This window comes from Euleptes europaea, chromosome 10 (genome assembly GCF_029931775.1).
Source record: "Euleptes europaea isolate rEulEur1 chromosome 10, rEulEur1.hap1, whole genome shotgun sequence".
NCBI lineage: Eukaryota > Metazoa > Chordata > Lepidosauria > Squamata > Sphaerodactylidae > Euleptes > Euleptes europaea.
The window spans coordinates 12,789,138-12,810,112 of record NC_079321.1 but is presented as its reverse complement, the minus strand read 5'-3'; the positions used below and the strand labels follow the sequence as shown (position 1 = coordinate 12,810,112).

Sequence of the window (20,975 nt, the reverse complement as noted above, 5' to 3'; positions counted from 1 at the left end):
ACTAGATTTACGAAATGGAGCTAGGGACAGAAAGGAGGATCTCTCTACAAACTTGAAGGAAGTACCAGGTTTACAGAAAAATCTGAAATCTAAAACAAGTACACTGGGGGATTAAAAACTCCCCCAAACAATTGAAAAATCTTCAGCTTTAAGAAACAAGTACCCAATGAGCTCTCAGTGGCCATTTCTAGTTTAGGCAACTGCAATAATACTCCTGAATATTCCAAGCCTTGGTTTCTGTAAAGCAAAGTGAGGAGGGGAGCAGGGGTGGATGGGGAGCCCAAACCACCCTTTAAAAAGTCCAACCCTTTCCCCTTTGATGTCCTAAGATGGAGGTGGGCTCATCGGACCCAGTGGCTGGCATGGTGGCATGGTGGCCCCCATGCAACTTTTGCAACTTGGCAAGCCAGACTTTTCTTGCAGAGAAGCTTCCAAAGGAAGGCAAGGAGGGAAACCTGAAGACGGGGGGTGGGGGGGGAGGAAGCTAAAGGTAGGTAGGCTGGTAGGCAGGAAAGAGAGAAGGAAACAGGAAAAGGGGAGAGGCAATATGGGCTTCTGGGGGAAGGAAATACTAAACTGTGGGGGAGAGGTTACAGGGGGAAATGTAGCACTGCACTGTAAGATGCCCCCCAAAAGTCCCGAGTCCCCCATATGTATTTGTATATTTTATACAAATAGCATATTGTTGGCTGTTAATGCATGATATCAAGCAGCTGACAGTGCAGTCCTATGCAGAGTTACTCCAGTCTATGCCCACTGACAGACTGGGCCAACTCTGGGTAGCACTGCACTGTAAGATACGTTCTCTCTCTACTACCTCAGAAAACAGAAAACTGCAGAGCATTCCAAATGGAAAAGAACAAGTAAACTATGGTAAACAGGAAAAAACGGGATCCACAAAAGTCCCATTACAAATTAGGCAAATGTGAACAACAACAAAAATTAAGACTGATGTATAAAAATATGCCTATGATAATGAGGCAGGCAAACACTGCAGCACAGAGTCCCCACATAGCCGGGGTGTGAGGGGGGAGGGTTAGAGAGAATAATGGCCACCAAGCCTCAGGTTAAGGCTGCCTCTCCCAAATCAAGTAGGCCTGCATTATGACACTTTGCAAAGAGCCCATCCCCAAAATGCACATACAGAACAAATGCATGGAGGATGAAAAGATAAAAACTGCATGCATGTACACACAAAGCTCAATTTCAACAGGGATGGCAGCTTAGTGAAGAAGAAACAGCGTCAGGAAGTCACTGGTTCTACACTCACTTCAGCCACTAACCCACTAGGTGACCTAGACTACAAACCTAAGAACACTTTCCTGGGAGTAATATTGAATAAAATGGGGCTCACTTATGAGTAGACCTGCTTATGATTGCTCTTCCTATGGTCACTGTTCTCTCAGTCTAACATCCCCATCCACAACATAGAGATGATAAATATTAGCTTACCTTACAGGGCTGTTTATGGACCATTGAACTTAGTGGAACTTACAGTCAAATAAACATGTTATTTCTAGCTGAGACAGAACTCTAATAATACTGGTCTGGATCCAAAGGTGACTTTTTGCTCACAAAAAGACTCCTTCGGTGAGTAGGATACCTTTAGCTCCAAACCCAGGATTTTTCGTCTTTCCTTATTTCAGTATATTTGCATATTGCACTAACCTGTTCCATCTTGTCTTTCAAGAGAATTTCCTCCTGTGCACTCATTTTCTTTAATTTATAATTTTCCCTCCTCAGTTTTTCTACTTCTTCTTGTTGGGTGGAAGAAGATTCCCTCTCAGCTACAAGAACACCAAATTTAACTTTGTACTCATTTTCCAGTGCTACAAGTCGTTCGGCTACCTCTGCTTCTATTTGACGTGCGGCATCTTGAGCACTCTGTAGGCGAACTTTAGTCATTTCTAAAAACAGGACATTAAAGGGTGGGATGGGGAGGTGAACAAACCCTGACAATTCCAACAGCAGAAAAGCAAAGCTTATCTATTAACACACAAAAAGCAACAAAGATACCTTGATTTCAAATGTATAAATCCTACAGAAAGAGAGGAGAGAGAACAATGCCCAAAACTGACTTATATGTGACTTGCCCTTCCCTCTCATAGGGTTGTCAGCTCCGGGTTGGGAAACAGGTGGAGATTTTATGGTGGAGCCTGAGGAGGGTGGTGTTTGGAGAGGGGAGGGATTTCAATGCCATAAGAGTCCAATTGCCAAAGCTGCCGTTTTCTCCAGGGGAACTGATCTCTATTGGCCGGAGATCAGCTGTAATAGCAGATCTCCAGCCACCACCAGGAGGTTATGGCAAATAAGTAATCAGCCTGCTGTAATGTTGGTTATATCATGACTAATCTGCTTATAGAACCATGAACTTTTATAAGGTGGTTCTTGTGGAGTAAGCTACCTTCTAAAAATTATACTGATAATAATGAACAACTGATTGACAGAATGTATATGTATATTATAGCATATTCTGATATATTCTGATGAAGACCTCGGGTCGAAACTGGGCGTTAATCCGGACCCCTGTTATACACCTTGGACTGTGAAATTTGTATGACCCCAACGTCATATTGTCAGTGCAATCAACAGGATACAATTCCGTGATGCACTTCAACAACAAGGCACCCAAATGTGGCAACCTTGAAAGGATTACTTATGGACAATAACTCCAAAGACACTGGTTCTAAAAAAGAACGTTTAACTTCCGTATATAGTTCTATTTGTCTAGCTAACATCACTGTATATATCTATTCACTGTATTTGACTACTGCACATAGAATATAGCACTCTTTGCATGTAATATTTATGTGTTTTTTTGTCTTATGCTGCTGTGTGCATAAGTTTGTAACCACCAGGAGGTTGGCAACCCTACTCTCACACCACCAGTGACCAACACCCTGGCACAAGGTCACGGAGAGAGAACGAGCAACTGAAAACACAGGGTTAAATATTGTTCATCTGTGTGGCTTCTATGCAAAGTTACCTTAGGAGCAAGTAGATGAAAAGGCTGAAATAACAAATGAACAGATACTGATTATGGTCTATTACTGCCAACAAGGACTCACACATTACATGGATTCATAAGCTAAACCTGCTGTATTAAGAGAAAACTACCATAAGATAACAACGTTCTGTAACAGCTTCAAAGATTCAGTACAGTCTCAGTTTTCCCTCAGGAATTAAAGTCAGTCTAGGAATATTATCCTTTTGCTTGTCATGGGCAGCTGAGAAAAAGAATGTATAGTGAACAAGTTCCTGACATATGAAGCTGGCATGCTTTAACAGAGTGCGTCCATTAAAAGAAGGACCACTCATCAACCCTAAGAATACGGCTGTTTGCTGACTAGAATGTAATGTCAAGACACCCGTTGTTTGCTGCCTAGAATGTGTGGAGAACCAGGATTCAAATTTTTAAACTGGTGGTTGAGAACTGAGCAAGAGACAGAGAGCCTGCAAGAATTCTTGAAAGTATGGAAGATTTTCATTCACAAAATGTATTGACATACATATACAATTACTGCCTGAGTCACAGAATCAAAGAGTTGGAAGGGGCCATACAGGCCATCTAGTCCAACCTTCTGCTAAGTGCTGGATCAACCCTGGAAGGGGCCATACAGGCCATCTAGTCTAACCTTCTGCTAAGTGCTGGATCAACCCAGGGCATCCTTGACAAGTGTTCTGCCAGCTGCTGCTTGAAGACTGCCAGTGAGGGGGAGCTCACCACCTCCCTAGGCAGCCCATTCCACTGCTGAGTGTAGCAAAGCCTTTGGTTAATTCACCCTTTGGCATTCAATCCACTTACAATATGGTAATTATGCTCAACACTGAGATACTAGAATGAAGCTTGGCACACATGTTCAGGGCACAATTTTACATTTTAAGCTAGATAAGAACTCAGCCCACACAACTGTTTTCAAAGTAGGGTTGCCAATAACCTGGAGGGGGAAATGTCATGTCCTTTTCGCAGAGACTTAATCAATGGAAATGGGCAGGTGAAGCTTTTTAATGGCTCAAAGGTAAGCAACACCACCTGATTTATATTCCATGAAGCCTCTATTAAAGGGCAGAACATGCTTTCTCCAGGCAGTTGGCAACCTTATTTCAAAGGGAGGAAGAAAATGCAATACGCAAAGTGGTGCTGTAGCTTCCACGTTGACTGAGATTTTGGAATGAAATAACATGTTCATGTTCAGAATACCATTCAAATAGGAACTCCAGTTTGACTGCTATGTACCTTTTCAAATGGGAAAATTCAAAAACAGTGGAACACATCTAAAGCAAAGCCCCCTGAACATGGTGTCTTGACATTACACCATACAGAAAGCCTTTTCCTTGTAAATATCATTTTGTCAACTGAAAGTTCACAATTATTCGTAGGATAAACCACTGTACCTCTGAGGTGCTCCTCTGAAAGCTTGGCACGGAGTTGTTCAAGATTTAAGCTGTGTTTTCTATTCAATTCTTCAATTTCATGAGTGTATCTATCGGAGAGATCCATCTTCATCTTCAATAGATTCTCTTGGTATTGGAATGTGAGAGAAGAGCTCAGCAACTCTAGCTCACTTTTGTGTTTTTTATCCAATTGCAGCTGTAAACAAGACAGTTCTTCCTGAAGCCAACATGCAGAGATAATATATTATTAGGATTGACAGGAAAAGTTATCTTTTAAAATTTCCAGTGTATCAAAATTTGGAATATTCAACTGTGTGCAAGCTGTTCACGTAAGGGCCGGCAGCAATTGTTCAGGGAAAGATATGCTGCAAACATTCCTTTATGGACGTCGTGGAAAATAAATCATTGTTATTAATCAGTGATAAACTAAAATCCCTAAATTTAAATATGGCCACGACCCTGGAAGGTATTTTAGAAAGAGGAACCAAGTGAAACAAAATTGAAACCACTAGTTTGAAGGAATCTTGCAATATCAATATAGTATATTCAGAAAACTAAGAAGGAATGTATTCGCTCAGTAGGCAACCTAGAAAGGAGGTTGGGATAGAAATAAGGATCAACAAAACCTTGCTGGGCTGCAAAGGAAAGGAAGAAGCATGAGGGGAAAAGAGATAAAGCGGTCAAGAAATGCCAGAAAAAAGGAAGAAGCAAGACTAACAGTCAAAAAGGTGGGGAGAAGTTAGCTGGAAACAGGAGAGTGAGGCAAGTTTGGTCTGCCACTCTTATCGCTACGTATCCTTATACATTTCTAACCATGTTTACTAAATAGCAATAAAATCTTTAAGCAGGTAACACCAAACGTGCATTTAAGTCAACTGTGCAATGTTATTAATGCTACTGTCTTGACAAATATACAGAAACCTCACTGAGGTCAGGCCTCTGTACAGAAGCAATTCTTCTTGAAGGCAAAAATTTACTTTAAAATTTACTTTTATATGGCTTACTAGCCATTTACCTTGTGGTGCTCCAGTTGCACAGTGAGCTGTTCAAAGAGATCCCATCTCTCTTTTTCAGTCATCTCTTCTAAAAGTGTGACAGATGGGCTATGCGGAGGGAAAGACAATTTCAGGAAGGTAATTTTTTTGCAATAAAGAAAGGCATCAGTTGAGCGATGTGCTGAATTTGCAAAGTGAGGGCCCTAAAGCAGCCATAGTCCACAATCACATGGGAAGACGTTAGGCAAAACTGGGCTGTATACGAGGACAGTGGACAGCACACAGCACATGTTCATGACTGCAGCGCCACTTGCCCATTTTCCATAATCATGGGACGACAAAGCAGTATCCATTTACAACCATGTTCACACTGAGTGTTCTCCATATAAATACAGTTGTGTGGCTGCACAGGAGTTGCAGAAGCTCACAAGCAACCCCCTGTAAAGTATATGAAAGAGATCTGCTTGCTTGGACAGCCTTTTCGTGAAACCTTGAAGGAAGGAGACTGCAAGCTCCTGAGTGACCTTGTTCTACGCCTTCACTGTTAGGAGCATTTCCTAATGCATAACCTTAACCCCCGTAATTGAAAACCATCCTTCTCACGTTCTCAGTGGATGTACACTGAGTTCCATCCTGAGTGAATAATGGCCCTGTTAGAGGGGTGGGTGGGTGCTTTATTAAGAGCTTAATATTTGAAGACGAGAGACTGACACAGATCAGTATACTGTTAAATTCTGGCCTTACCCCAAATCCATATGTTCATCTTGGCCATTCTCAATCTCCAATAGAGTCTCATCCTTTCCTTCTTGCAGCCTCTCATGCAGCACTGTTAATTCTTCTCTGTAGTTTTCCTCCAGAGCCTTCAATTTCTCTTCAAAATAAAGTCTCAGTTGTTCCAGTTCATTTTCATGTTCGCTTCTTTTTTTGTCCCATTTAATCTGAAAATCTTTTTTCAAGTTTTCCATTTCTTCCATGTGTGATGTGCGAGCAAGCAGCTGTTCTTTTAACTCTGGAGGGCACGCATTGGGATGGTAAACAGGACACATTTTTCTTTAAATATGTTACTCTATATCAAACAGGGTTATTTAGAAGAAAAATAAAACTACACATACGACAGAAAATACACTCTTGCCTTCCTAGGTACCTGAGCACAGCCAGGGAGCCCCACTGAGGAACTAGGTAAACAGTGCACCAAAATCCCCTACCCTGTTCCTGAAACATAAACATGCGATCAAGGTTGGATCAACAAAACCCTGCTGGGCTGCAAAGGAAAGGAAGAAGCATGAGGGGAAAAGAGATAAAGGGGTCAAGAAATGCCAGAAAAAAGGAAGAAGCAAGACTAACAGTCAAAAAGGTGGGGCAAAGTTAGCTGGAAACAGGAGTGTGAGGCAAGTGAGGAATCTCCAAAAGAAGAAAGACTTATGGAAGATTACCACCACACTGCATCCCCCCCCCAAAAAAAGGATAATAAAGAACTAAATACCTGAGCTGGTACTAGACTGAGGATACTAATCATATCTGAATGGCACAGCATCTAAACCTACCATTCAAAAGTGGACAGAAACTTGGCTACAATTAACAATATGTTCTATTGTCAGAAATATAAACCTACCACTTAGTTCTTGCCGACTTGCTCGTGCACTGTCCAGTTGATACCAGAGTTGTTTGATTTCTTCTTGTGATTCTGCTTTTAGTTTTTCAAGTACAGCATGACATTCTTCTATCTGTGGAAGACACACGTTCATATAGCGATGAGGAAAGGACTATAGCAGAGGCATACCTACCCTTTCATGAATAAGAGGGATGTGAAAAGAGAGCGATGTGTTCGGATGTCAGCTCATTAGGGAGAAGGACAGTATATGCCGGCCTTAATCGGAGCACAGCAAGCTCACTAACAACGACTATTTCTCATTAAAATGTCAAGGAGACAGATGCTAGAGGCCCAATGGGAGACTGTATGAGTGATAACAGAACTGGGTTTAGGTACCAAGAATGATTCCCTATAAGATCCTTCTATAATTAAAGAGTGAATATGGAACAGATGCCAATGGAAACAAACAAACATTAATCCTTTCTGGAGTTGTTCTGCTCAAAAACCCAGGAAATCTTTTTCATGTGGAAACCAGAACAACTCCCAGATGGCTTTCTAGCACCATTAAGTAATGGGCATTGTGTGAGATTAAATTTTCCCTTATTCAGAAAAGTTTATGTTCATCTGCCACACCTACGTGAGAAGGAGCTTCTAACATCTACTCTGCTACATAATACATGACCATTTTTTCAAAAGATACTGATAGTTGATTACATACATCAGAAGAGCAAGGCTTGCTTTCATATAAGGAGCTTGATCTTTTTATTCATTTCCTTTTCAAGATTCCTTGACTAAGAATTAGGGCGAATGTCACACTAAAGCTATCATTCCTAACAAGATGTTATGTTGGAGGCCCTAATCTCTTGTTTAGAATTTCGCAGAAGGTCACAGAAAGGGTGCCTCTATCATCCATTTATTATGCAAACTATGTACCACAGAATTGGCCTGGAGGACATTTTTACAAAGGTCATAGGGCTGTATTAGAATCAGGAGATGTTTCAATCCAAACGCTGTAATCAAATTACAAATACTGAAATCCTTGCAAAAACAATTAATCCAAATCAATTGTTTTCTTTTCCCTTTTCTTTCCCCCCCAGGATGTTCAGTGCCTTGGTCAGGCTAGTTGTAATTTTAACAAAAACAGTATATGGAGTGTATGGCAAAGTTTTAAGCCACTTAGGAAGACTTCATGGCAGAAACACATTTGGTTTTGTTTGGTTTAAATGTATTTTATGTGATTTTCAAATTTACCTGGCCACAGGAATGCTTGTAACCATGTGATCTCCCCTGGCATACAAGTGCAATTTTACCTAAAAGGTTTTATTCACTAGGGGACAGTACATATACATATAACCAAAGATTGTTGTTTTATGATACACAGTTTTTAAGATCTGAAATTTGTTTAAAGCTTTTGGATTATAGTTTTAGCTTTTTTTGTAATCAACAGGCATAACTCTATACACAATCTTTTTTTTCAACCTTTGTGGTTACCCAGCCGGTTCTGGGCTGGAATCCCCTCCTCTGATTTTGTCCGCTTTCTCTGTTTGCATTATCTTGTTTTCAGTGCATTACATCTCTACTCACGTAATACAATTTACAGCTTGTTTCACATATGTCTAATACTTTATACTTCATTTGATATTTCTGTACTTCTAGTCCTATTAAAAAGGTAAAGGTAAAGGTCCCCTGTGCAAGCACCGTGTCATTCCTGACCCATGGGGCAACATCACATCCTGACGTTTTCTAGGCAGATTTTTTTTACGGGGTGGTTTGCCAGTGCCTTCCCCAGTCATCTTCCCTTTACCCTCAGCAAGCTGGGTACTCATTTGACCGACCTCGGAATGATGGAAGGCTCAATCAACCTTGAGCCGGCTACCTGAAACCAACTTCCGTCGGGATCGAACTCAGGTTGTGAGCAGAGCTTTTTACTGCACTACTGCAGCTTACCACTCTGCGCCACGGGGCTCCTCTAGTCCTATTACATTGCTTATTATATGTCTCATTCCAGTGATTGAATTGACTTAAACTGTGTAATACACCTCGAGTCTCAGTGAGAAAGGCAGACTGTGAACCAGGTAAATAAAAATGAAGAAATAAATAATATGAGATTGCTCCAAGCTAAAGTGCAGTTTTGTCACAAAATCTTTCAATAAACAACTTTGAAGTTCATATGTAAATATTTTTTCATTATTTTATTTTAATGTGGGGTTTGTATGTTTGATGCTCTGGTTTAAAAAGGCAGGTGTCTAGAGTTAGAAAGAGGGGGGCTCAATGGGTGACTGTAGTGTTTTATGATTGGATAGTAGCTGTACTGGTTTGGGGGGGGAGGAGAGAGAGAGAGGGAGAGGGAGAGGGAGAGAGGGAGAGAGGGAGAGAGGGAGAGAGGGAGAGAGGGGGAGGGAGAGGGAGGGAGAGGGAGGGAGAGGGAGGGAGAGGGAGGAGAGAGAGAGAGAGAGAGAGAGAGAGAGAGAGAGAGAGAGAGAGAGAGAGAGAGAGAGAGAGAGAGAGAGTTCAATGTGAGGGAAGGGGATTGAGTGATGTTCTGTGCAGAGAGTAAGGAATCTGTGTTCTTTGTGCAAGATATTAGCCTACACGGCAAGTGAGGAAAAGAAGGCTTTGTGGCTAGATCTATTTGAAGAACTTTAGAAAAAGAATAGTACCTATTGGAAACCATTACACTCATGACCTTTACTGAAACCCTTACACTATTAGACTGCTTTTTTAAGAGTGCCATTTATGTTTAAGAGAAAACAATTATTTACAGTAAAGGAACCCCTTTTACCTCACAGCCACCCCTACACGCTGACAGTTCTGTCATTCTATCAAATATAACTAAGCCATCCTATTCTTTAGGCCCAACTAAGAATTCTAAGGCAAGAGCCTTGGTGGCAGTGAAATTAAGTAGGAAACACTGAGACAGGCAAGGAGGCAGCAAAACACGTCACCTCAGAACACTACAAAGAATGTGTTACATGTGTTACATATAAAGGGTCTCAGAAGAGAGCAAAACGTTGCAGTAACTTTAACCAAACATCCAGAGCAGCACACATAATGACAACATTTCCATCTTATAGGAAAAAATTCATCATCATTACCTTTAAACTGGCAATATAAAGAACATTTGATAAAGTGCTTTCACAATATCTATAGACATGGAAAAAATGTGTATTAACCTTCAGCTGTAACTCTTCTTCACGTTTCTTGCTTTTTTCTTTCACGTCTTGCAATTCTTGGGCATGGTCGGTCTGCAGCTTCGTCATGGCAAGCTGATACTGGTTTTCCAGATTTTTATGGTCCACTACAGAATAATGTTCGGTCCAGTTAACTAAGATTATTTTCTTATAAGCCATTTAACACCAAATAAAGACCACCTTGTCCCATATGGACCTACCCAACCTTTCCAAGCATCTTTAGCGACCCTGCTTCGGGTGCACCCACCATGTAAGGCTGGACAGGTGGCAAACTGGGAAAGTGCCTTCTCGGCTGTGGCGGCAAAACTCTGGAACTCCCTCCCCAGGGAGAGTTGACTTTCTCCCTCTACTGTTATCTTCTGCCAGCAGGTGAAGACTTTTTTTGTTTTGTCTGGTGTTCCCTCATTAACTCTTATTTTCCCTCCTCTGTTTGTGTGCCTATGTCCTGTTGTGGATCTACCTATTTACTTACCTACATCGGCCTTCTCCCAGTCTTGTCCACAGCAAAATATGACCATGGTAGGCTGACAACTGAACATACAGCCACATATATAGTATTGATTTTGACTGGAAGGAACACAGTCAGTCTCCAGCATACTGAATCTGAACAAAGTTGTATCAGACACAAGCTTATACCCTCTCCTAGCAACTGCCCATAACTCCATGGCATCTGCCTCATATGTTTGACAGACATGCACCTCAAGAAGTGAGGCGGTCCTCATCCTACTGACCTCAGTGACAAAGCACCAAACACGTGTAAATGAAATAGATTAAATTCTGCATTTGAGCCCTCACAAATACTTTTCACAAACTTTTCCCAAAATAAAAATACCTACATTCAACTTGTTCTTTTGCTAGGGACAAGCTCCGCAGCTTTCCTTTTACTTCTTCAAGTTCTGATTTCAGGGTTTGATTCATCTCATTCAACTCAGCCTGATGTTTTTCAGATAACTCTTCAGATATGTTTTTACAACTGATTTCTGTATTCAACACCCATTCTTTTTTAAGACTCTAAATATAAATGAAGCTTTATTTTAACATTAAAAATTTGAACACAATATCCTGAAAAAAATGAACACTTTTTTCTTCTTCGAGAACAGTAATTCTTCCAGTCTGGGCCTTTGCAACATTCCAGTGGTTTCCCTGGGCCTCTTATCAACTCCATCTCCAACATGACCCTTTCAAAAAAGAAGGCAGCTTTCTGGGTGGACCCAATCCTCAACCCTGAGAACTCTTTTCAGATAATTGAACACATTTTCCTAAGCAACCCTTTTTGCAAAAGGAAGACAACATCTCAGCTTTAGTATCATACTTAGTTCTTTAGCAAGTGCTACATAACTCTTCTATTTCGGGAAGCTAGGGGTTCTGGATGCAGCCCCATTTAGGTCAGCCTTTAGAGATAAGAGAAGTCCGCTGAAAGCAATGACCTGTGAATACAGTGTAGGCATGTAATGAATTGACTTCTTCAGTTTTAGATATATTTCAGATGTTTTAAATATGGGTTTTAGATTTTTAAAATATACACATACAGTGTACATCGATGGACATGAAATACTTATTTATACAGCACACAGGTTTGCAGTGAGGCCTACATTATCTGCATCGCTCTCCCATGAACACACTGTAGACACTTCAGTATAGCACAGTGCCTAAGAACCAAACACATGCTCTCTGTGGGTGGGTGTGAGAGACAGAATAGCCATTTTGAGGAACTCTAAACCAACTCTAAATCAATCAAATAATTGCTATGGCAATTTGATTTATTAAAACAAGTTGAACACATTACCTCTAATATTTTGGCATGTTTTTCCTCCATTTCCAACGCTACTTTTTTCCTCTCTTTATCTGAAAAATGAAGCAATTTCAACAGGATAAAATGTATCACCTAGTGTACACAATGTATACAAACCAGGCTAACTAAGTTCTCTATTCAGCTTAAATGTAAAGCATCTAATAACTTTAACATCAGGACCAGTTCTACAATGAGGCAACCTAAGATGACCACATCAGGAAGCAGATTGGGGGGGGGGGCAACTTTCAGTCCCACCCACCAGCAGCCAGCGACCTACCTGCTGCTCTCAAATGAGAACCAGAGGAGATACCCTCCTTACTTGTTTGGATTCTTTTGCTAAGAAGTATGACTAGCACTTACATACTCAAGTCCACCCAGATTTAATGCACCTCTTGGGCAAAACCTAACATAAGTGATTAATCTCCAGGTATGGTGTACTATAACTGGGTGGCAACCATAATTTTGCCTTCAACTGCCAGCTAGAAAAGAAACAAACAGTTGGTCTAACTGCAACATGAGGCAAAAATCTATCAGCTATATACCCAGGTCACTTTGATACTTCAAAGTCATTTCTTCCTTTTCCTTCAGATTTTGTTCCTTAAGATGCTCCAGCTCAAACTGGCATCGGCTTTGAAGAACGGCTACTTCTTGAGCATGCTTATCATTGAGCATCTCACGCAGCTCCACAAGGGCCGTTTCCTTCTCCTTCCTCAGATTGTTCTGGATCAGCTCCAACTGAGAGGTGTGCACATTATTTGAACTTAATCTTAAAGCTTCCACTTTAAGATTATGTAGAGCCTACAACAAAGAAAGACAATGAAAATTTTTTTGTAATTGCTATAGACTTCTTAAGCCACAAAAGTCCTAAATGCTTCCTTAAATATTTTATTTTATAAAGAACATGTACTTAAACAATGACTAGCCACATGTCCTGAGGCCCCAGTCCGATTCTCAGGCTGCAGACCAGACACAGCACTGCTGCCCATGAGTACTAGAGGACAAGGTATCTGGGGGGTCAAGGTCCTCAAGAAACAGCAAGTTCCAGGCATTCATTCTTTTTTGAACTTTTGGGGAAGTCCCCTCCTACACTTCAAACATCCCACTCTGCTATTCAAAGGATAATCACTGGGGGTCCCAGATGGCCAACCTGCAATGCTACCCTGGCTACCTTGTTCAGGTCACCCAACCAGGAAGCAATCAAGGCTGACTACTATGGAAGCCAGGACAAGCAGCTTGTTAAGGCAGGCAGTTCCTCAGGTGAGGGACAGGTGTCAGTCAACTTCTCTACTTCCAATCCCTGCAACTGATGGTGGCGTCTTTTTTTTCTGCCCCCCCAGTAGCCTTGTAATACCCCAGACTGTCTCTCTATCCCACAGTAGACGTTTAAGTTAGAAGCAGATCTTCCGAAGCCTTACTGAGCTTTTGCCACTACATGGCACTCTATCCTGCAGTGACGTTAGCCTCCATCAGTCCCAGGCTCCCTGCTCCACCATCAAGACCCAACAAGTCTGGGCAGCTTGAAAGTTCTTGCTACTAATCAGGGTAATACGCCTTTTATTTCATTACACGCACTCAAGACAACTCCATGAAGATACAAAAGTCCCAAAGTTAAAAGAAAACCAGTCAAGCACGTCTGTACTTGCCCATAAGTCTTCTGACAGTTAATTTTAGAAAATTCCCCATACAGCCAATGCATACAGAATTATTAAGAGAAACCTGTTAACTGCACTTCTTGTTAGAAGCAGTGTAGTATTTTGAGGCCATGGATGGTCAAAGGGATAGCAAGTCAAACTCCAGGGGCTCTGACAGTTCAAGATGCTGCCTTTCTACTGTTTTATTAATGCTGCTTTTTACTTCACTGCTAGTTTTCGCCCTTTCAGGGTGCAATCCTAAGGCTCACCTGTACACTACTCAGGATAGCATATAAAAAATAGACTGACAAAACTTGGAAGTATGCCATTGTAGGGGCTGGATGCGGGGGCATGTCAAGGGAAGATCAGTTGGCATTCTAATCCTGCTCAGCTTATGTGGTAGCCCTAGCATTAAATATGCCAGCAAAAATCCTGCCAAAAGTATAAATACTCCCACCGAATTCAATGGAAGTGGGGGAAAACAACTCCCCCCTCCATCTCCTGTCATGCCTACACAACCACAGTGCAGTATACACATCTTCCCTAAACCTCCTGTCCTTAGATAACAGGGTATGCAGCATGGGGCTATATTTCTCTGTCTTCATGTAATTCATACTCAGAACACATAAACACAGCGTGTTCTCAGCCTTACTTCTATGTTGAATCATTAAATGTATTATTTAGTAGCAAATGGTTCTACCTCTTAGTGGGAGTACCACACGTCCCACTTGCAGCTTTACTCAACTATACGCTGCTACAAAATATCTTATGTGAGCAAGGAGAAGTCTTATGGTTTCTCTGACAGTTTGCTACAACTGCAATGTATGAATAGTTGAATGTAAGACCATCTGGTCTTACATTCAACTATTCACACATTGCAGTTGTGTCTCGCAATTTCTGCTGAGCACACTGCAGATCAGAACCCAAATCTTCAACACTGCACATTTTGAAGAGCAAATTGCTCTTCAAGGCAGGTTGCTGGATACCAGATCTCTAAGAACCAAAAGGAAAAGTGTCACTGGATATTCTGCAATTCCAAAGAGAATCAAGAGATGCACAGAATGCAAAGAGATACAAAGGCAGTTGGCTTCTGTATAGTAAGCAGACATTTACCATGGAGCCTTTGACAGATTAACCCATCTCATGCTTATCGAAAATACCAACAGCAACAAGCAGGACTGACTGAACAAACCTGCTTGTGCCACGGTTCATACCAGTCCAGACATCTCCAGTGTGTGAGCCAAGCTGCACACCAAGTAGCGCAATGAAGATGATCTGTAGTTGCTAAAGGAGGAATTCTGTCCAGCATGCATAGCCAAGAGTTCAGGAAGTTGTTCTTGGGGACAGACCTCCTCCACCCCTCTCTGTAAGATGAGCAAAGCATGGCATCTCGATATGATCCTCTGGTAACCAAAGCTCAATGCGATATACTGAGTTAACATGAGAACAAAATCTAGCCAATTTATAAAGATCAACCTTTCAAGATGCACATCAATGAGAATCAATGGATCATAGCATTGAAAGGCTTAGATCAGCTAGCCAATTTTTACTTGTAACTAAGAACACGTAATCTCATTCCTGTTCAGATCACCGCTCACTTGCAAATGGCAATCAGCACCCTCAAATGCTCCATGTATATCAGTTTTATTTCACATCAAAAAATGCCTGGAACCAAATCATAAATACTTTGCATACGTGTGAACTCACAATGTTTTCCCACATTTGTCCTAACCCCTAACCTCTCCCTCAAGAAAGGAAAGGCTCCTGGCTGGGGACACAAGGGAAGAGGACTAGATGGAGGAATGCTGCTGACTGCTGCCAGCCTTACAGGCACTAAAGGCACACATATAACCTAACTTGGCTGCTTTAAAGACAGATATCACATGATCCGGGACACAGTAATCAAGCATGCACTGTCAGCAAGTATACAGCAAGCCACCATACTGAATGCTGCCTTTAAAAAATATGCAAAACTGCTCACAATGCTGCTCATCTTTTATTGTGAGCAAATCATTTCAGTTCATCAAAAGTGGATTGACTCAACATACATAGGAATTTTGAACAATGTTCAAATGTCAATCAGCCTTTGTGAGGATCATAAATTCTTCATTATATCAGGTCCAAGACCTGTATATTTATAACAAGTATATGGCATTAACTAATTTTTATATATGCCTTTTTAAACACAGATGGCCTAACGTTTGGCTCCTTCTAATAGCCAGAGACCTTTCAATTTTTAGTGTTTAACCCTATACCTCTGCTTCCTGCATCTCTTCCTCATGTGCAGCCTCCATTTGTTGATGCAATTCATCCAACAACTGCTGTTGCTCTTTCATTAATTTAGCGTGTAACTCTTTCATTTCATCCTCATGCCGAATAACTAGCTCAGCTACTTCACGGTCATGTTCTCGTTCATGAAGCTACAAGGTTAATTAAATGAGAATGATTACGGCTGAAAAACACAATACAAATATTGCAACAAGCAAATATATAACAGTTGGAAAGGGTTAAAACTAGAAACCATTAATATTTTAGTAAACAACAAAAGAAAAAAGAAGCTTCCTTATTTAGACTTTGCTTCCTCATCGTCAGCTTTATCTATAAACAATACAAACATCCGCAACACTAGAGGACAGAGCAGAATTGGTGTAAACATCTCAAGCAACAATCCCACTTTCAAATACTTCCTTTCTGGAAAAACCTAATGTCTACCTATAACTTAACATGATCACAATAGTGTCATTAAATTTGGTCATTATGTTGAGCTTTTCAACAACATCTCTTCAAACTGTGGACAAAACTAACCATTTCCCCCTGTTTTACATATGTTCTCCAGAAGAATTATGTAATTCCACAATATTTTTAAAATCCTGGTGAGTTTTTGAACATTTCTAATAAAAGTTAAATCTACCTTTTTTACTGTGCTCACTGGATTCAGCTGCCATCAAATTAGCTATGCTCACTAAAGAAATTTACTTCAGTACCTTTTTTATTATTCCAATCTGTTCTTTTCGTTCCAGTTCCAACTGTTTCTGCTTTTCCATGTTCTTTTTTATTTCTGTATTTAGATCTTCTACCTGAGAGGAGAAACAAAAAGCAATTTTATGATTCCAAACACCTGAAAAACCCACCAGGTTTTTATCTCCTAATACAGAGACTATAAATGTCATTTTACGCTGTTGTTTTAAAAAAGGACTTCCGGATAAGGGAAAACATACATGCTGCCATCCCAGCATGCACATGCTGTGAAGATTGTTAAGGACAGTATGTGCATCATGTGTCTTGCATGATGGTGACCACTTCTGAGCAGAAACGAACACCATAAGTGCAGATTAAAACATACACAAGAATACCACAGCTCTGGTGCCATGACAGAGAAGGCCTCTCTTGGGTTGCCACCTGCCTAACTTCAGAAGGTGGGAACACCAGAAGCAGGGCCTCCAAAGATGACCATAGTGGTCAGGCAGGTTTATAAGGAAGTGGGCAGTCCTTTAGGTATGTTGGTCCCAAACCATATAGGTAAGACCAGCACCTTGAATTGTGCCCAGAAACAAACTGGGAGTCAGTGTAGACGATCCAAGACTGGAGTGATGTGGTTCCTACGACTCCCTCCAGTCAATGACCTGGCTGCAGCATTCTGTATCAACTGAAATTTCCCAACCTTTCTCAAGGGCAGCCCCACACAGAGAAGATTACAGTCTTCTAATCTAGAGGTAACCAGGCATGCACCACAATGGCCAGATCTTTTATGCCTGGGAAATGCCGCAGTTGGCTAACCAGTTGAATCTGGTAAAAGGCACCTGGCCACAGCTGTCACCTGCTTATCCCGCAATAGGTCTGGATCCAAGGGCACCCCCAAACTATGAACTTACTCCTCCAAGGGAAGGACAACCCCATCCAGAACAGGTGACACCCAGCTCAGACCTTCCACCCACCAGTAGCACTTCTATCTTGTCAGAGTTAAGTTCAGTTTATTAGCCCACATCCAAAACTGCCTCCAAGGCACTGATTCAGGGTTTCTCCAGCCTCTCTGGTATCAGCTAGAAGCATGAGCTAGAGCTGTGACAGCCCAGCCCAAATCTCTGGATGACCGCTCACCCAGTGTTTTCATGTTCAAGAGGACAGGGGACATAGATGCTAACAAGCAGAGGACAATATGGAACCTTGTGGGACCCAACAGGCCAAAGGCCAAGGAGCTGAGCACCAGTCCCCCCCAGGACCACCTTTTGAAACCTACCCTCCAGGTAGGACTGGAACCACTGCAGAACAATGCCTCCCAATCCCGGTCCAGAAGGACACCAAATCAATGGTATTGAAAGCTGCTGAGAGGTACAGGAGAGCCAACAGAGTCACGCTCCTTCTGTCTACCTCCTGATGCAAGTGATCCACCAGGACCACTAAGGCTGTTTCAGTCCCATAACCAGGCCTAAACCCAAATTATGCATTACAAATGCAAAACTACAAAGAACACTGGCTTTCAAAAGAAATCATCATATCATCAATTTATAAACAAAAGTAGAAATGCCCCCTGGGTAGGGATAAATACCTACCATCTTCTGGTGCTGCAATTTTATATCTGAAAGCTCAGACTGATAAAGAGACTCGGTTCTACTAAGCTCTTCCTTGTGAAATCTCCCTAACTCAGCCTGCATCTCTTTCATGTTTGTTAGGGTCTCCTCTAGACGAGTTTCAAGTTCCAACTGAACATTCCTTAAAGAAGCCACTTCTTCGCTCAACTCATTTTCCTTGTGAATATATTCCTTTTCTTTCAGTGTTATTTCAGTGCTAAGCTTCTGTAATTCTAAACTACTGGCTTTCAGTTTCTCTTCAAATGCTAGCCTTTCAGCGTCATTTGAGTCTTGAATGCTTTTCATTTTCACATTAAGCTCATCAACAGTTTGTTCAAACATCATTATTTTGTTAGTACTTTCCTCCAAAGCATTTTCTGCTTCCTTCAGATGCTGTCCTACTGCAAACAGTTTTTCTTCTAAGGCTGATTTTTCCTTAAGTAAAGATGACAAACTTTGTTCTTTGATACTGATTTCAGACTTGAGATCCTCCTGTTCTTTCAGTAAGAATTTTTCTAAAATAGCTTTTTGACCAAGAAGTTCAAAAAGTGTCTTATTCCTAGCCATCTGGGTATCAATTTGGGCTTGCATTTGATCCCGCTGCCTCTGCAAAACGGTCAGCTGTCGTCCAAACAGAGACTGTACTTCACTGGTCACAGAATCAGAGGCTGTCTTTTGCTCCTGAACATCTTTTACTAATTGTTCCTGCAGTCTCAGCTGCGTCATTAAATTTTCTTTTTCCTGCTGAAGGTCCTTCACCATTTCTTCCCATGAATGAGATGTTAAATCTTGCATTGCACACTTGAATTCTTGAGCCCAAACGATTAAATCACTATTATCTCCTTGCTTCTTTTTGTTTTCCGGTTCTAGTTCCTTCTCCATCTTTTGGCTGAGAGATTCATCGTAACTAACATGTGCCTCCTGTTCTTTTAAGTGTGCACTTGTTATTCCAGCTGTTGCATCTTCTCCGGCTTCCTGAAAAGCCTTGTCAAAAATAATTCCTTTTTCACTGCTCTGCTTTATCGGGCTAGTATCTCCAATCCCCAGGTCAATCAGATAATCACTTACACTGTTTTGCTTTTCTATTTCGTTCTTTGGTGAACAATACCCAGAAAAAAGTAAATCTATAGATTTATCACTGAGTTCCATTTCATTTAAAGTCTCCTGTAGCAAACTGTTCGGATAAACTTCCTCATTAAAATTAAAACCTGTCTTGCCATTACTGGAATCTAAAATATCTCTACACTTGGATGTCTGACAAGCAGCTTTTCCTGGGTCTGAATGTGCGGGACTGTTAAATATACCTGACTGATCCTGCCTCTCTGAGGAATCAAAATGTTTAATTAATTTCTCTGTGTTTTCAGTATCAGCCTCTAGCTCTATTTCTGCTATATGATCCTTTAAGTAATAACCAGATTCAAAGCTTTCCATGTCCTTGAGAGCTTTGGCTTTATTTAGGTTCTGCCTTGCATCTTCCAACACGTTCTTCAACGTGTCTATTCTAAAATCATGCAAACCATCCACTTCCCCATTAGCCAAATACAATTCACTTTCATATCGATGCAGTGTACTCTGCATCTCTTCAAGTTTTGTCTTCTGCCTCCCCAATACTTCTTGTAACAGCGTCGTCTCTCGCTGTAAATCTTTTAACTTCATTTTGTAGAAACAGATATCTTTATCATATTTATAATGTAAATCTTTGTTGTTTTCTGTTTCAAGGAGGAGTTTGTCATTTAATTCCTGAATTAAAGAGCTGAGTTTTTCAATCTCTTGATTTAAACATTCCTTTTCATGCTTGGATTCTCTTGCCCTTTCTTCGGTATTAGTAAGCTGTAGTATGAGTTCTTCTACCAGAGTTCTACATTTCCAATCAATTTCTGAGTGTTTCCTCACAAAGTTTTCAATGCTGTTCTCAAGTTCCTTGCAGAAGAAGGGGCTATCAATTTCTAATGCCTGTAATTTATTATTTAAATTAACAATGATATTCAAATTCTGAGTATTTCCCTCATAATTAACAGCATTTAATTCTTTTTTTATCTGCTCAAGATCATTTTTATATTTTGTATTCACTTCTTTTATACAAGTTTCTTTTAATTTTAAAGTCTCTTGTCTATAGCACTCTTCCAGCTCAGCTGTCAATTTCTGCAGTCTTCTGTTAATGTTATTTTCATCATTCTTTTCTAGCTCTTTAATATAACCCTGTTTTTCCATCTTCACAGAATTTCTTAGCTCTACAGCCTCTTCTTTCTGAAAAATAAGTTGGTTATAAATGAAAAATTAGTTCCACTAAAACTAAATCTTTAAAATATTTCATAACAATTACTTTTTTCCAACAGATTTAAAAATGTCTATATTTTTAGCTTTTTTCCTCTCATGTGTACAAACTGTTATCTTTAATAGCCCTCTGTCAAATGTGAGGCGATCCACATAGTGTCCGGGGTAGGCTCTCAACTCAATGATGGTGTGACTGATCATTATGGCTTGTATGTTTAGGGAGTTCAGCCCAGGCTGGCCTGCAACCTTCATAACCCAAAATAGGACAGCTGCAGAACCACTGTGGAATGTAAACATGGAATCTTCAAGGCAAATTATGTTTTATTAGAGTCAACACTTTCATTCAGAAATGATCTGAGAAAAGAGATCTATGTTTTCTACAACCATACCAAAAAAACAACACACCAACTTCAGACAAATAGGTCTTAGAAGAATTTTGTTTCAGCTTGCTGAGGAAGAATCAAAATTAATGCAACGTATGATTTATAGTTCTTCCTCCCACCTCCACTAGATTCAAAACGGGGAAACAGCCACTGTT

At 40.8% G+C, this 20,975-nt stretch overlaps 1 protein-coding gene across 1 annotated transcript in view; it reads right to left on the bottom strand.

The window, feature by feature from the left end:
- Positions 1 to 20,374, bottom strand: part of PCNT (pericentrin) — a 72,955-nt gene extending 52,581 nt beyond the window's left edge. Inside the window, exons 1-13 of the mRNA XM_056856853.1 lie at positions 19,410 to 20,374; positions 18,146 to 19,337; positions 16,580 to 16,672; positions 15,851 to 16,015; positions 12,507 to 12,762; positions 11,959 to 12,017; positions 11,009 to 11,183; positions 10,155 to 10,279; positions 7,003 to 7,114; positions 6,135 to 6,399; positions 5,411 to 5,498; positions 4,396 to 4,612; positions 1,669 to 1,907 (exon numbers count right to left, since the gene is read on the bottom strand). Of these exons, the coding sequence (XP_056712831.1) occupies positions 1,669 to 1,907; positions 4,396 to 4,612; positions 5,411 to 5,498; positions 6,135 to 6,399; positions 7,003 to 7,114; positions 10,155 to 10,279; positions 11,009 to 11,183; positions 11,959 to 12,017; positions 12,507 to 12,762; positions 15,851 to 16,015; positions 16,580 to 16,672; positions 18,146 to 19,337; positions 19,410 to 20,374 (3,951 nt within the window). The remainder of the gene's footprint in view (positions 1 to 1,668; positions 1,908 to 4,395; positions 4,613 to 5,410; positions 5,499 to 6,134; positions 6,400 to 7,002; positions 7,115 to 10,154; positions 10,280 to 11,008; positions 11,184 to 11,958; positions 12,018 to 12,506; positions 12,763 to 15,850; positions 16,016 to 16,579; positions 16,673 to 18,145; positions 19,338 to 19,409) is intronic.
- Between the last annotated feature and the right edge of the window lie 601 nt (positions 20,375 to 20,975).